General features: G+C 33.6%; 1 protein-coding gene across 10 annotated transcripts in view; it reads left to right on the top strand.

The window, feature by feature from the left end:
- Positions 1 to 14,491, top strand: part of BLTP1 (bridge-like lipid transfer protein family member 1) — a 217,450-nt gene that overhangs the window by 127,953 nt on the left and 75,006 nt on the right. For 9 of the 10 annotated variants that reach the window (XM_039479082.2, XM_074396938.1, XM_074396937.1 and 6 more), the window contains 6 exons: positions 1,512 to 2,218; positions 2,648 to 2,893; positions 4,820 to 4,913; positions 6,435 to 6,485; positions 10,636 to 10,842; positions 12,379 to 12,617. In XM_039479082.2, coding sequence (XP_039335016.2) covers positions 1,512 to 2,218; positions 2,648 to 2,893; positions 4,820 to 4,913; positions 6,435 to 6,485; positions 10,636 to 10,842; positions 12,379 to 12,617 — 1,544 coding nt within the window. The remainder of the gene's footprint in view (positions 1 to 1,511; positions 2,219 to 2,647; positions 2,894 to 4,819; positions 4,914 to 6,434; positions 6,486 to 10,635; positions 10,843 to 12,378; positions 12,618 to 14,491) is intronic. The other variant, XM_074396939.1, reaches the window with a different exon arrangement.

The raw sequence follows: 14,491 nt of genomic DNA, 5'->3' as shown, positions 1-14,491 counted from the left end.
ATACTTTACCCAGCTGTTAATTTTAGTATTGTCTGTGTTTTTTGTTTGTTTTTATAGCAGATTGTTTATTCTGCTAATTGTTGTACATTAGTTTGGGGTTACAGTTTCTTGTATGAATATATACAACTCTCTTACTACTTTGTAAAGCCAGGGCAGTTATTAAACAGCATAGAGTCTGGCGTGTAGTAAGTCGTCATAAATAATAGGTTCGCTGTCTCTAGTAAAAGTAGCTGCGTGTATCAGGGACTTATATTTTAAAATTTTAATTATAACTTTGGCTCTGCAGTGCCCATGTCAGGCTTTTAATTGTCAGGCAAATTATTATTATGGTATACCCATTTTCTTTTTCTCCTTTACTTGAGTCTCCTCTCTTTAAGATTTTCTTACTACCCTTACGTGTTTTAGATTCTTGTTTTTGCAATTATGGATTATTTTCCTCTCTTTTTAGTTTTCTCTCTCCTCTCTGTTTTAATTCTCAAAATCAAGTTTTTCCTTCTCTAACCATATGCTTAGTTTGCATTGATTATACACTTCCTGTGAGTTTGTGCATTTACATGAAGTACACTACAATGAGGCATTTTTCTTATTAATTAAGAAATACTAGTATTAAGGAATTACTGTTCTCTAGTTATAAATTCTTTTAATTAAATGGAAAATATCAAAGCAACTTTTGATTTTTTTTTCTTTCAGAAAAAAACTCCCATGTTTTATTTGACCTATGTGTCTGCACATTCATAGCGTGCATGGATGATGAGGGAAAAATACCGTTTTACAGTTTTGGTGCTTGGGGTTTATTGTTATTATTTGTAGTTGGTTTCTAGAAATTTGAGACATTTTTGACTTTCATTAAAATTTACTGTAATAGTCTTAGATGAAAATCTTTAGATAAGCAGGAGGAGTTGCCAAAATAATTTTTATATCAGATTTTACCTTTTTTGTGTGTGTGTATTTCTTATTTTTTTTTTCAATTGCTTTTCCTCTCTTTCACCTTAGCATGAGGTTTTCCATTCTAATAGCAAATAAAATTATGTTAGATATCTAGTAAATTAGACACATGGTTATATCTAATAAATATCTAATTTAGTTAGATATAACCATGTGTCTAATTTACTAGATATTTAACATAATTATATCTAATTTAGTTAGATTAAGGGAAGGGATGGTTAAATGAAGTATCCTAATTGATCTGTAATTGAGTCTACATTCCAGTACTCTATGGCAATACCATCAAATGACAACAAAACTTGTTTTATCACTTCAGTGAAATCATTTCTTAACATAAGAAGACTGATTTTGACTTGTTAGTTTTAGAGTAAGATAAAAAAGGAAGACCTTCAAACTCATAAAAATTCTGGCCTAGTGGAAAACATGTTCTACTTGTTTGCATGCTTAAAATTATTTAAGACTTATATTTTACCTTGGAGATAAATTTGCTTATACATTAATAAAGATATATAGTGCTAGAAATAAAGAAGAAAATCTTATCTTTTTTTTCCCCCCCACATTTTTAGGCAAGGCCATGTGAATCTTCCTCCACTTGAGTTCAAACCAGCATTAATGTTGGGAACCTTTAGCATCAGTGCTGTTGTAATGGAAAAGTCCGTGTGCACCCCTCAGAACTCTGCTAGTGCCCTTTCTTTTCACGATCTCAGCAAGCGGTATTACAATACCTTTCACTGCAACTTTACTATTTCCTGTCAGTCAATAAGCCAGCATGTAGATATGGCTTTGGTTCGTCTTATTCATCAGTTTAGCACAATGATAGATGACATCAAAGCAACTCAGACTGATATTAAACTTAGCAGATATACGGCCGGATCTGCTTCTCCAACACCTACCTTCAAAACCAGAAAACATCGGGACTTTCGTTCATCTGACTTTAGCCGCAGTTCTAGAGGAAGTCTTAATGGTGGCAATAGAGTAAATAATGCAAAGAACAAACGGACCAACAATGAGAATAACAAAAAGGAATCTCGAAACAAGAATTCATTAGGAAGATCTGAAAGAAGAACATCAAAAGTGTCTAGGAAAGGTTCAAAAGATGTGGTGGATCACATGACTATTCATATGGATGACTCTGATTCAATTACAGTGTCAGAACAAAGTGAACCTTCAGCTGAGTGCTGGCAGAATATGTATAAATTGCTTAACTTCTATTCACTTATCTCTGATCCAACAGGAATATTGGAAAAATCTTCAGAAACATTTGGACCAGCAGGTAACAGGCATTTTTATGTTTCAAAATTTCTGTTTAGTGTAACTGTAATACCAAAGAAGCAGCAGACTGTTCATCATGTTTTCTTAATGTTGTAAGTGGATAATTGAAATAGAGAGAAATTGTCTATCACCAGGGCCCTAAAATGGTAATGGAATTTAGGTATCTTGCCACCACATTTCCCATCCCTTTAAACCTGTACATGGTATGTTCTTAAAGGATTCAGGCAGACTTGATTTAAAATATCTGGCTCTACTATTCACTTTCAGTAGGAACTTGGAAACATTTGGAAGAAATTTTTAATCATTTTGTTGGAGAACAGAAGAAAGATGACTGGTTGGGAATGTGAAGCAAAGAAAGGCAATGTTTGGAGTGTCCTTCCATTTTTCAGTCTTCCTATCTAAAATTGAATATTTTCATTTACTTATAAAGGAGTTCGAAGCCCTACAGAGCCAACATGTAAAGTTGTGTTTGAGAATGAACAAGACAACAACAGTTTGACTAAGACACAGAGGAAACGTAGCTTGGTAACTTCTGAACCTCAGCATGTTACTCTAATAGTGTTTGGGATTGGCATGGTAAACCGCACACACTTGGAGGCAGATATTGGTGGACTAACAATGGAATCAGAACTGAAGAGGATCCATGGCAGTTTTACTCTTAAGGAAAAAATGAAAGGTATGAATGATTTTTCTAATAAAGTGCTATGTATACATAACAATTAGTGCTACTTTTCAGAAGAAAACCAATGACATGTCTCCAAAATTCCTACTTGGCAATTTTTTTTTCCAGAAAAATTAGACTTCCCAAATTCTGAGGTACCAAGAACTTTGTTGTAATTGAATATCGCTGAATTGAGGCAGTTTTGATGTCTAAACATTGTAGCACATAAATATTGAGCTAATGTATCTACACTCAGTGACTTTTATTCTTTGACTGTCTTTTAATATCAACTAGTAAGGTATCTCTAAAGGTGAAAATTTTACCAAATTAAATTTATGAAAAATTTGCTTTTGTTACTACCATAGAAATCTTAGAATTTAATACTAAGTATCTCTATAAAAGAAGTCCCTTTAGTTGATACAAAATTTCCTAGGTTAGTGAAAACATACCATTCATCTTAAGAATGATTACACAAGGTATGATATTTTATTAAATCCAGTTTGAAGATGCACTATTATTTTATGTATCACAAAGAAAAAAAATACCATTGTCAGGTATGGTCAGATGCCATTGATTATAAACTGCATCCCACTTTCAGAGATGCTAAAATAAAAAAGCAAATGTTTCTTAGACTTGGTGGATATAGCAATAAAGTTGCAGAGATTCCCTTGCGGTAATGATTCTATAAGACCGGTGGTTTGTTTTTTTGTGTTTGTTTGTTTTTGTTTTTTTTCTGTTTGTGAAAATAACCTGACAGATTTGAGAAAAGGAAGTTATCAATCACTATGTGTTTTTATTGTTAGTTTTATAATTTACAAATATGTAAGGTCTAATCAAAACTTATTTTGAACCTACTTTTTGATGTATACCCTTCATTTTGTACCCCGAACATTTATTATTTACTCAAAAACTAATTTTAAACTTAAGGATTATGTACTTGGGATTGACACAGTGAACACATGGTTCTCTGATAAAATTAGATGGACTGACCTGCAAATTGCTTAGAAAAATACAAACACATCAGCCTTCCTTAGATATATCACAGAGGACATAATACACAAAAGTTCAGGTGGCTAAGTTGATATAAAAAAAAAAAAGTTGTTAGTTTTTTCATCTGTTTAACAAAAGTTAAGAATGACAATACCTATTTTGGTGAGAATTAGAGAAATGGACATTTTCATTCACTTCTAAATTGATGTAAATTGGTTTAACCTTCCTAGAAAGCTATTAGTTTAATAGCTTTTATCGGTAGTCTTTAGAGCACATTTATCCTTTGACTCAGAAATTCTAGGTCTGCAAACCTAGATAGAAGAAATAATCAGAATTGTGTGAAAAGATATCTGTACAAAGAAGCAGCCAAGTGTCTGACATTTAAGGAATTGATTATTTTTATAAACAAACATAATACCAGTTTACAATTTACCCATTAAAATTATATTGCAGAATTTATTAACATGAACAATAATCCTAAATGAAAAAAGTAGGCAAATTATATATGTGATTTCATTTTTTTTAAGTGATTAAAATATTTATACCCTCCAATAAAATCACAGGAATTAAATGAACCAAGAGTACTGGTTTATGTGGTTTCTTTTTCAGATTTTTAAAAAATTTCCAACTTTTCTGCATTACTATTTTTGAGATTTAAAATGCCATTTGGCTAGGTAATGCCAGCAGACTAATGCAGGAATGGCATATTGAAGTGTATATTTTGCATTATTTCAATTTTGATGTTTAATATGTGTGTATTAAATGCAGAGAAGTAAAAAACTAAGGAAATGTTTTAAAAAGTAGTTCTGAAATAGTTGATCAGAATTTACCAGAACTTTAAAATTATCTTTTGCTACTGAATATATTATGAATTAAATGCAATTTTAATATGAAATGCAGATTTCTTATTTCCAGAATTCAAATAAATATTTTTTTTCCCTCATACTTAAGATGTTTTACATCAAAAGATGACTGAGACTTGTGCTACTGCTCATATTGGTGGGGTTAATATTGTGCTGCTTGAAGGGATTACACCAAATATACAGTAAGTATGTCAGTTTTTATTTTCTTACAGTTTTAGACAAAACTTGAAACTCCTTGGATAAACATGCTGAATTTTGAGGTGTGTATATACAGTCTCAGTTCCCAAATACTGAGAATTCTGTCATTAAGAATGTCAGCAGATAAAATATTTTAGAAAAATACTTTTTGTCTTTCTAAAATTGGTGGTATATACTTTCATTCCTAACTTCCATTTAGCAAAGCAGTCTCATGTTAAATACAAAATAGTCTTTAATAATTTAGGTCAGATTTTTAGAATTTGCTCTTTCTTAATAGTATGACTAGTCAATGTTGTGCTACTGTTACACTATAACACGTCCAACATGACTAAATAGAGGATCTGGTTCAGTGTTATAAAAATTAAGTATTAGTCCTAGATTGACTAAGAATTATGATATGTTACAATGCTAATACTATTTTTTAATCTGAATAATGTGATCTTGGGGAATATTTTCTAAAATTGTTATTTATTAATGGGCTGTAACTTTCTGCAGTGAATTTTGGCTATTATCAGCAACCTCAGACAGAGCCCATTCTCAAGACTTCCTGGAGACTCAGGTTTAGTTTGGACCTGTAAGTGTAGAACCAAAGACTGTATATTTCATAATAGCTGCCTACTATCCAGATCACATTTCCTAAGAAGTCTTTTCAAGAAAGGCCAAGAAATTCCAGTGGTTAAAAGAGATGAGATCTTTCTTTCTTCGTTCAGTATAGGAGGGATTATTACTGTATGTTAATTACAGTATTTTAAAATGCCTATTGTGGGCCAGGAGCCTCAACTAGATTATTTTATTTAATCCTCACTGGAATTTTGGGACCTGGGGTGGTTTTATCCACCTTTACAGAACAATAAATTGAGGTTCAGAAAGATCAACATAGTACTTAAAATATTTAATATGGTCTGTAAGGAGAGATGCCTGAATCTGTAGTCCTTCCACCTTATTTTGGTAGATGCTTCCACCGAAAGTCATAGACCATGGATTCCATGATTCCCTCATTTACTCTAACTTTGAAGTACCATGGGTACATTACCTTTGGAAAGTAAATTAAATATCTTTAGGTGTCCCATGTGTTTTATTTATCTTCCTAGATCTCTTCTCTTCATTTTCTATTATCTCTTAAGAGAAGGGCTTCCCATAGTCTTTAACCTTGCAAAACATAATGTTTATGAAAGAGATTTTTGATAAAGTAATATATAGCTGATATTTCTTGCTCTTTTTTTTCTCCCCAAGTAAAGATCCCTTAACTGTTTTATTTGAAAAATAAAAGTTATTTACTGGTTACTCCCAAACTCATAGTATATTCTTTGGTATTATATTTTCAACGACAATTAAAAAGAAATGGAATGGGAAAAAATAGTTCAAATGGTACTTTAAAGGAACATTTTAAGAGTAGGAAATTAGAAAAGCTTTCCAGATGATTGGTCATATTGTAACTGATTTGTGCATGAATGTTTATTTGCCTCCTTTTTTTCCCCTGCTTTCTCTTGATTCTTCATCTGTAGACTGGAGGATTTTCCTACATCTCCTACAAGTACAGCCAAACAAGAGTTTCTGTATGTCATACTATTCTTTTTCATGGTTTTGTGATTGCAGTAGTATTGAATAGTTTTTAAAATATTTAAATTATTTTCATGGCTCTGAATTATGTAGTTATTGTTTTGTAGCTGTAATATAGACCCTTTTATATAATAGATTAAAGCTTACTGGTAATCAAGGAAAACACAGGTAAGAGCTGCTTTTTGATAATTTATAGTTTGTCTGTTGTTGACAAGTTTTAACACTGTAGTTGTGTGTTGCTTGTGTCTTTTCAGATGTGTTATTAAAATTTCTATGATCAAGGTACTTAAGTTTTGATGTGATAATGGAAGCTTAAAATATTCACTTTGCAAGAAAGAGTTTTCACTAATTGTAGAAATAATTATTAAAACACAAATAAAACATCTGTACGTCTCAACCTTCTAATTCTGTTTTTAAGATGGGGAGGGATGCCGGGCGCGGTGGCTCAAGCCTGTAATCCCAGCACTTTGGGAGGCCGAGGCGGGTGGATCACGAGGTCGAGAGTTCGAGACCATCCTGGTCGACATGGTGAAACCCCGTCTCTACTAAAAATACAAAAAATCAGCTGGGCATGCTGGCGTGTGCCTGTAATCCCAACTACTCAGGAGGCTGAGGCAGGAGAATTGCCTGAACCCAGGAGGCGGAGGTTGCGGTGAGCCGAGATCGCGCCACTGCACTCCAGCCTGGGTAACAAGAGCGAAACTCCGTCTCAAAAAAAAAAAAAAAAAAAGATGGGGAGGGTTGATTGCTCTGTTGATAGATTTTATCCATGATCTTTACTATATATAAATGTGTGTTTAGTTTCATTCAAATGATGAGTGCTATTCACATCTACAGAGCCATTTGCATGTCAGCACCATCTGGATATGTTCTGACCTGTGTTGAAACTGAACTTGAAATATCACTGATTATTAAACAATGATTATTATAATGTTAGAAATGATTCAAAATTCAGTAAGTAGTCAGCATTCCAGAGCCTGCCTTCATGCTGACTAGCCAGTTACATAAACTACTGCCTCCACCCTCTGGTGATCATCTCTGAGAAAGAGTGTCTTGGGGAAGAAAAAAGTAAAGTTATCTAGTAATTGGTTTTAATTTTTATATAATATCTAGATTTTACATTTTATTATCAAGACCTCTGATAGAGCTGCTGTTAGGCTCTTTGAGGTTTATCCTAAGAAAAGTTAAATGTGATGAACTGGTTCTTCATTTCCTTGAGACTATAGGTAATTAGCCAATTTTCTGTAGCCCAGCAGAGATTAATGTATGTAAATCGGCCTGTAATTAATATGAAATGTGCATTTTGTGTATTTTACCAAATTTACTGATTGTCAAGAATCATTTGCCCATTTGAAGGCTCACATTTATATTAGAAGTTATTGGAGCCGAGGTGGGAGGTTTTCTTGAGGCCAGGAGTTTAAGACCAGCCTGAGCAACATAATGAGACCCTATCTCTACAAAAAATTTAAAAACAAATTAGCTGCACATGGTGGCAAACCTCTGTAGTCCCAGCCACTTGGGAGGCTGAGGCAGGAGGATCACTTGAGCCTAAGAAATCCAGGCTGTGGTTAGCTATGATAGTGCTACCGCATTGCAGCCTGGGCAAAAATAAGACCCCATCTTTAAAGAACAAATACGTGTGTGGGGGTATGTGTATGTGTCAACGACTACTTCATTATGGCTTCTATGTACATGTCCTATCACATGCTTCTATGTTACATGGCCTATCATATCTGTGGAATTCCATAGTTGTAGTGGTAGAAGTCATTCTTTTGCTTTTTTTTCTGCTCTTTCATTTCACAAATACTTGGCAAGTGTCTGTTGTCTTCCAGGAATTGTTCTAGGCATTGGAAAGTACAAAATAAATTGAGAAAGATAGTATCTTTGTTTTATATCTGTACTAGTAATTAAAGCATACCAGTTCTTAACTAAGAGCAATAGCCTTGCTCATTACAAATCACAGTTTTATCATTTCTTCACCACCCATTGAAAATGAAAAGCAGAAAATGCAGGTTATACTTCTTCCTTCCTACTAATTTCATATAACATAGTGGATGATTGTTATTCTAATTTCTTTGACTTCCTAATTAGATTTTTAAGAAGTATAGTGAATATTTTTTATACTTCTTCCTTCCTATTAATTTCTTATAACATAGTGGATGATTGTTATTCTAATTTCTTTGACTTCCTAATTAGATTTTTAAGAAGTATAGTGAATATTATTTTTCATTTTATATTCAGTGTCTGCATAGTGGTTATACCAATCTCTAAAATAAGATAGAGAATAAAAGGGTTCTGAATGGGGGTAGAAAAAAAAGTGGAATTTTATGTGTCTGTGTATGTAATATAATGTATCTTATTCATGTTTTTACTTACATGTGAGCATATACTTATTTCCATAGATTCTTACTATTAAAGAAATTAAATAGTATTCAGTGCAAATAGTATAAAATAAATACATTACTGTTTTTAGATAACATTGTTTCTTCAATATATGATCTAAACACATGAAAATTTTTAAATTGTTTTAGTTCATTCAATTATGAGGGGGCTTCAAAAACTGTGGAAAAAATGGAATAAAAAAATAAAAAATATAAACTCTTATTTCCCAATGTAAGCTCCATCAAGTTCAAGACACTTTTCTAAGCAATGATACCAGCCATTTATTCCATCACTAATGAGTCCCATGACAATGCAGTCTTTTTTACGTTATTAACTGAAGAAAAATGGGTACCCTTTAATTTTTTTTTGAGATTAGGAAACAAAAAAGTCAGAAGGAGCTAAATTAGGACTATAAAGTGGATGCCTACTGATTTTCCAGCAAAATTCTTAGAGAATTGCTGTTCTTTGACAGGAATGAATGAATAAGAGCATTGTTGTGGTGAAGGACTGTTAAAACTTTCCCAAACATTTTCCTAGTAAAGCTATGGCTACCTTTCTCAAAACACTCTCATAATAAGCAGATGTTATCATTCTTTGGCACTCTGAAAGTCAATAAGCAAAATGCCCAAGCATCCAAAAAAAAACTGTTGCCATGACCTTTGCTTTTGACTGGTCCACTTTTATCTGCCGCCCATGCTGGAGTGCAGTGGTGCAAATCTTAGTTCATTGCAATCTCTTGTCTCCTGGGTTCAAGCAATCCTCCCACCTCAGCTTTCCAAGTAGCTGGGACTACAGTGTGCACAACTACACCCAGCTAATTTTTGCGTATTTTCTAGATATGGGATGTTGCCATGTTGCCCAGGCTGATCTCAAAAGCAATCTGCTCACCTCACTTTCTCAAAGTGTTGGGATTACAAGTGTGAGTTACTGTGCCTGGCCATGACTGGTCCACTTTTGATTTGATTGGACCACTTCCACTTCTTGTAGCCATTGCTTTGATTATACTTTATTTTCAGTATTATAATGGTAAAGCCATGTTTCATCTCCTATTCCAATTCTTTGAAGAAATACTTCTGGATCTTGATCTCACTTATTTAAAATTTTCATTGAAAGCTCTGCTTTTGTTTGGAGTTCATCTGGGAACAATGGTTTTGGCACCCATCGAGTGGAAAAGTTTGCTCAATTTTGAATTTTTAGTCAGAATTGTGTAAGCTGAATTAGTTGAAGTTGTCTGTGCTGTTGACTGTTATTTGTGCTTTTAATTGTTGGTCCTCTTCAATTAGGCACAAAGGAGATAAAATTTTTCTTTGCAAATTGATGTTCGGTTTGCCACTGTGGACTTTATCAACATTGTCTTGTCCCTTCTTAAGTTCCATTTGTAAACTGCTAATTGCTTTGGGATAATGTCCCCAGAGCCTTTTTGTAAAGCATCAGTGATTTTGTTATAATTCTGCCCAAGTTTCACAACAAACTTGATGTTTTAGTAGAATTCATGTTGTTTTGATAGGGGCTCTGTCAGACTGGTGCCTTGTCCTTGTTGGTACATTAAACAAGATTCTGTTCAGATGTTTTAACAAGTTAATATGAGTTTATTTTGGTGCAAAATATTCTAATATCTACACATAGCTTTTTTTATAATATAATTTTCCATGAACTTTTTGAAGACCTCTCAAATTTATAAGTATTTTTCTTGCTTTCAATATTTTTTCAAAATTTCTCTTTACTTGGCTCTATGTTAATGGTCCTCTTTCTCTCTATTGATAGAACTGTAGTGAAATGTAGTATTGCCAAGTCCCAAGCCCTCTACAGTGCCCAGAGAGGGCTGAAGACAAACAATGCTGCTGTGTTCAAAGTGGGAGCTATCAGCATAAACATTCCTCAGCACCCTGCCACCTTGCATAGCATGATGGTTCGAAGTTCTCACCAACTATCTAAACAAATCTCAGACCTAATCAGACAACCTTCTACAGCGTAAGTTATTTTATTTGTTAACTTTCTGTGATTCCATATACTACTTCAGGATATTCTTTGCTGCATTAGCAAAAGTTTGGAGGGAGATAAAGAGTTACTTCTAAGTATCGACCATTATGGACAGTGGAGCAAGTGGAGACTAGCCAGTCATGATCATGTGAGAATGACATTTGATAGCATTAAAGTACAGTGTCATCAGTGCAACTGTCAGTGTTCTATATTGCATAAACAAAGCTTAAGAGATCCTAAAGATTTGTGTGTATTACAACAGGTACTAATAAAAAGCAAATTGATGAATTCCAGGATCATATCAATCCTTGTTTACTTTGAATTCATTGAAATTTATGACTGCACAGGTTTAAGAAAGTGTAGTAGTGGTCATTTATGCCCCAAGGGAGCATTTGACCATGCCACATAAATATTTTAAAGGACAGTAAATTTGAGCATTAACCTTTATTCCCTGGGTTTATAGCCTTGTTCATACATCTTCACTGCTGAGCCTTATTCCTGGTCTCCAAAAACTAATAAATATACGTGGTAGCAGGTGCCTGTAATCTCAGCTACTTGGGAGGTTGAGGCAGGAGAATCACTTGAACCCCTGAGGCGGAGGTTGCAGTGAGCCAGGATTGCACCATTGCACTCTAGCCTGGGCAACAAGAGCGAAACTCCATCTCAAAAAAATAAAAAAATGCATATAAAAGGTTAAAAACTTGTCTTATATTTTATTTCCCACATCCTGTAATGTGGGAAAACATTAGTGTGTCTTTTGAGGGTGTCTCAAAGCTGATTTTTTCAGTTGTTCTATCTAAATCTTTAATTCTGATATAATGTTAAGTCATGGCTTAAGTTGACTAAGTAGTAAAAAGTTAAATGTTTTTCCTCTGAACAGAAATATGGAATCTAGACTGTTTACTTAAAGTTTAGTTTTAAAATATTCCGAGGAACTTTTCCTTACTATAACATATTGTCAGTAGAGTAGTAGTTGAAAAATCAGACCCTGGAGTCAGACTGATTGGGTTCAAATCCTAGTTTCACAAACACTTTCTAGCTAGACTTTTTCATTTGCAAAGTTGAGATAATAGTACCTACTTAAAGAGAGATAAATGAGACAAAGCACGCAATGCACTAAGAAGAGTACCTGGCACTCAAATTATTATTATTATTGTAGGGGTTGGTGTTGTTATTCTTAACAGTGGTAGAAGTAGTGATGATAATATCAATAGTAGTGTGTAATGGCTAAGACACAGAATTTGGAATCAGACAAATCTGAGTTTAAATCCTAGTTTTGCAATAATAATATAAATTGCCTTGGCAGTATAACATTCTAGGAGTATTATATTGTTACTACTTCTTCTTGAATACTTTTCCATATCATCATTGTTCAACAGCTGTTTTAGAAAGTATGAATATGATCTGATACTAGAAAGAAAACATCTATTCACAGTATATGTTTGCTCTTTTTCATTGAGAAATCCAGTGATTTTCTACAATAAAATGGTAGCTCTTGTGTTTTTTAATTATTTTTTTGCTTTCTAGCCCACAGCCTGTAAAAGAAGATATTGCAACCCCACTACCTTCTGAAAAAACCCCAACAAGCGTTAATCAAACTCCTGTTGAAACAAATGAATTTCCTCAGCTACCAGAAGGCTTAGAAAAGAAGCCTATTGTTCTTAAATTCAGTGCCATGTTAGATGGTATAGCCATTGGAGCAGCACTTTTACCGTCTCTGAAAGCAGAATACAAGATGGGAAGAATGAGAAGTCATGGAATGACAGGTAATATTGAATTCAGAATTCAGTCTCAAAATTTATGACTTGTTTGAGAAATTAGTAATATTTTGATAAAAAGGTAAATTTGGCTTTATAGATATTATAAGTAATTTTGATTACAACATTTAAAGTTCATTAATGATGTTCTCCAGTGAAGCAAGAATATTGATCCCCCACCCCAATACCTTGAATGGCCAGAATGAACTCTTTTGAACTTTATAAAATTATTCAACTATGGAAGCCATTTCTCCAATTTAAACTTAAGTTGAATAAATTAAACCATTTCTACATCTGTTAAGTTTTTAATAGACTGAATAACTTGGCTTATTTTCACATCGGGTTCATTTAGCTCAAGTCAGAGGTAGTTTGATTTCTTCAAAATAGCTACTTCTGTATGGTTTTGTGACCCTTAGATTAATATATCCTATCTCAAAATTCCTTGCTTTTAATACTTACGAAATTTATCATATATACAAAAGCATGTAAATTATACTTGCACATTTAAAAAAATAAGTACTGTGAACTCACCAATCCACAGTACAACCTAGAATTGGCACATTACCAATACTTTGAAGCCTTCTTTGGCTGGCGCAGTGACTCAGAGCCTGTAATCCCAGCACTTTGGGAGGCTGAGCAGAGTGGATCACCTGAGGTCAGGACTTCCAAGACCAACCTGGAAAACATGGCAAAACCCCATTTCTACTAAAAAATATAAAAACTAACTGGGCATGGTGGCAGGCATCTGTAATCCCAGCTACTCAGGAGGCTGAGGCAGGATAATCACTTGAACTCAGGAGGCGGAGGTTGCAGTGAGCTGAGAGCATGTCACTGTACTCCAGCCTTTGTAACATAGTGAGACTCCATCTCAAAAAAAAAAAAAAGAAAGACAGTCTTCACTTCTCAGGGAATTACTATCATAATGAATTTTGTCTTACCCATTCCTTTGCTTTCCCATATAGCTTTACCATATATGTATATACTCATAAATGATTTAACGTTTGCTTTTAGCTGTTTTGAACTTTATTTTTATGGAATCTCACATTTTTTTTCTTTTTGAGATGGAGTCTTACTCTGTCGCCCGTGCTGGAGTGCAGTGGCATGATCTCAGCTCACTGCAACCTCTGCTTCCTGGGTTCAGGTGATTCTCCTGGCTTAGCCTCCCAAGTAGCTAGGATTACAGGCACCTGCCACCACACCTGGCTAAATAATCTCACATTTTTTAACTAGGAATTTTTTTTATTTGATTAAGAGCTCCTGACATGTTTATTTACATAAAATACCAGTTGATGGTTTTTTTTTTTTTTTTGCTTGTTTTACCATTGAGTCATTTGTATTTTTCTTGATTCACAAGAATTCTTCAAAAAATTCTGTATATTAACTCTGTTATTATATGTTTATATGTTGTCGCCTAGTTGGAGGCTATCATTTAACTTTTTCTTTTGATCAGCAGATATTCTTCATTTTGATGTAATTGAATTTACCAGTATTTTTCCTGTATGATGTGTATTTTTACGTCCTGAAGAAATCTTTCTCTTCCTAAGATAATAAAGATAATTCTGTTACACTTTTTTCTTGAATGTTTTGAGTTTTGCTATCCATATTTAAGTTTTTAATCTAGCTTAATCGATTATTCTTAGATTTGGCATGGGGTAGTATATAACCAGTGACCATTGTATATAACCAGTGATCTCAGCAGCACTTATTGATTATTTTATTCTTTTTTTCAGTGATACATAGTTCAAAAATTAGTCACATATTAAGTGTTGTTTTTAATGTGGGAGTCTACTTCTGAGTTTTCTATTCTGCTTCATTGATCTCTTTGTACCAGTATCATGTTGCTGCTTGACTTTTTCTTTTTGAGGAATTGTCCTGGCTCTTTT

Source organism: Saimiri boliviensis, chromosome 3 (genome assembly GCF_048565385.1).
Source record: "Saimiri boliviensis isolate mSaiBol1 chromosome 3, mSaiBol1.pri, whole genome shotgun sequence".
NCBI lineage: Eukaryota > Metazoa > Chordata > Mammalia > Primates > Cebidae > Saimiri > Saimiri boliviensis.
Note: the sequence above shows the minus strand (reverse complement) of the source record. Positions and strands in the feature narration are given on the sequence as shown.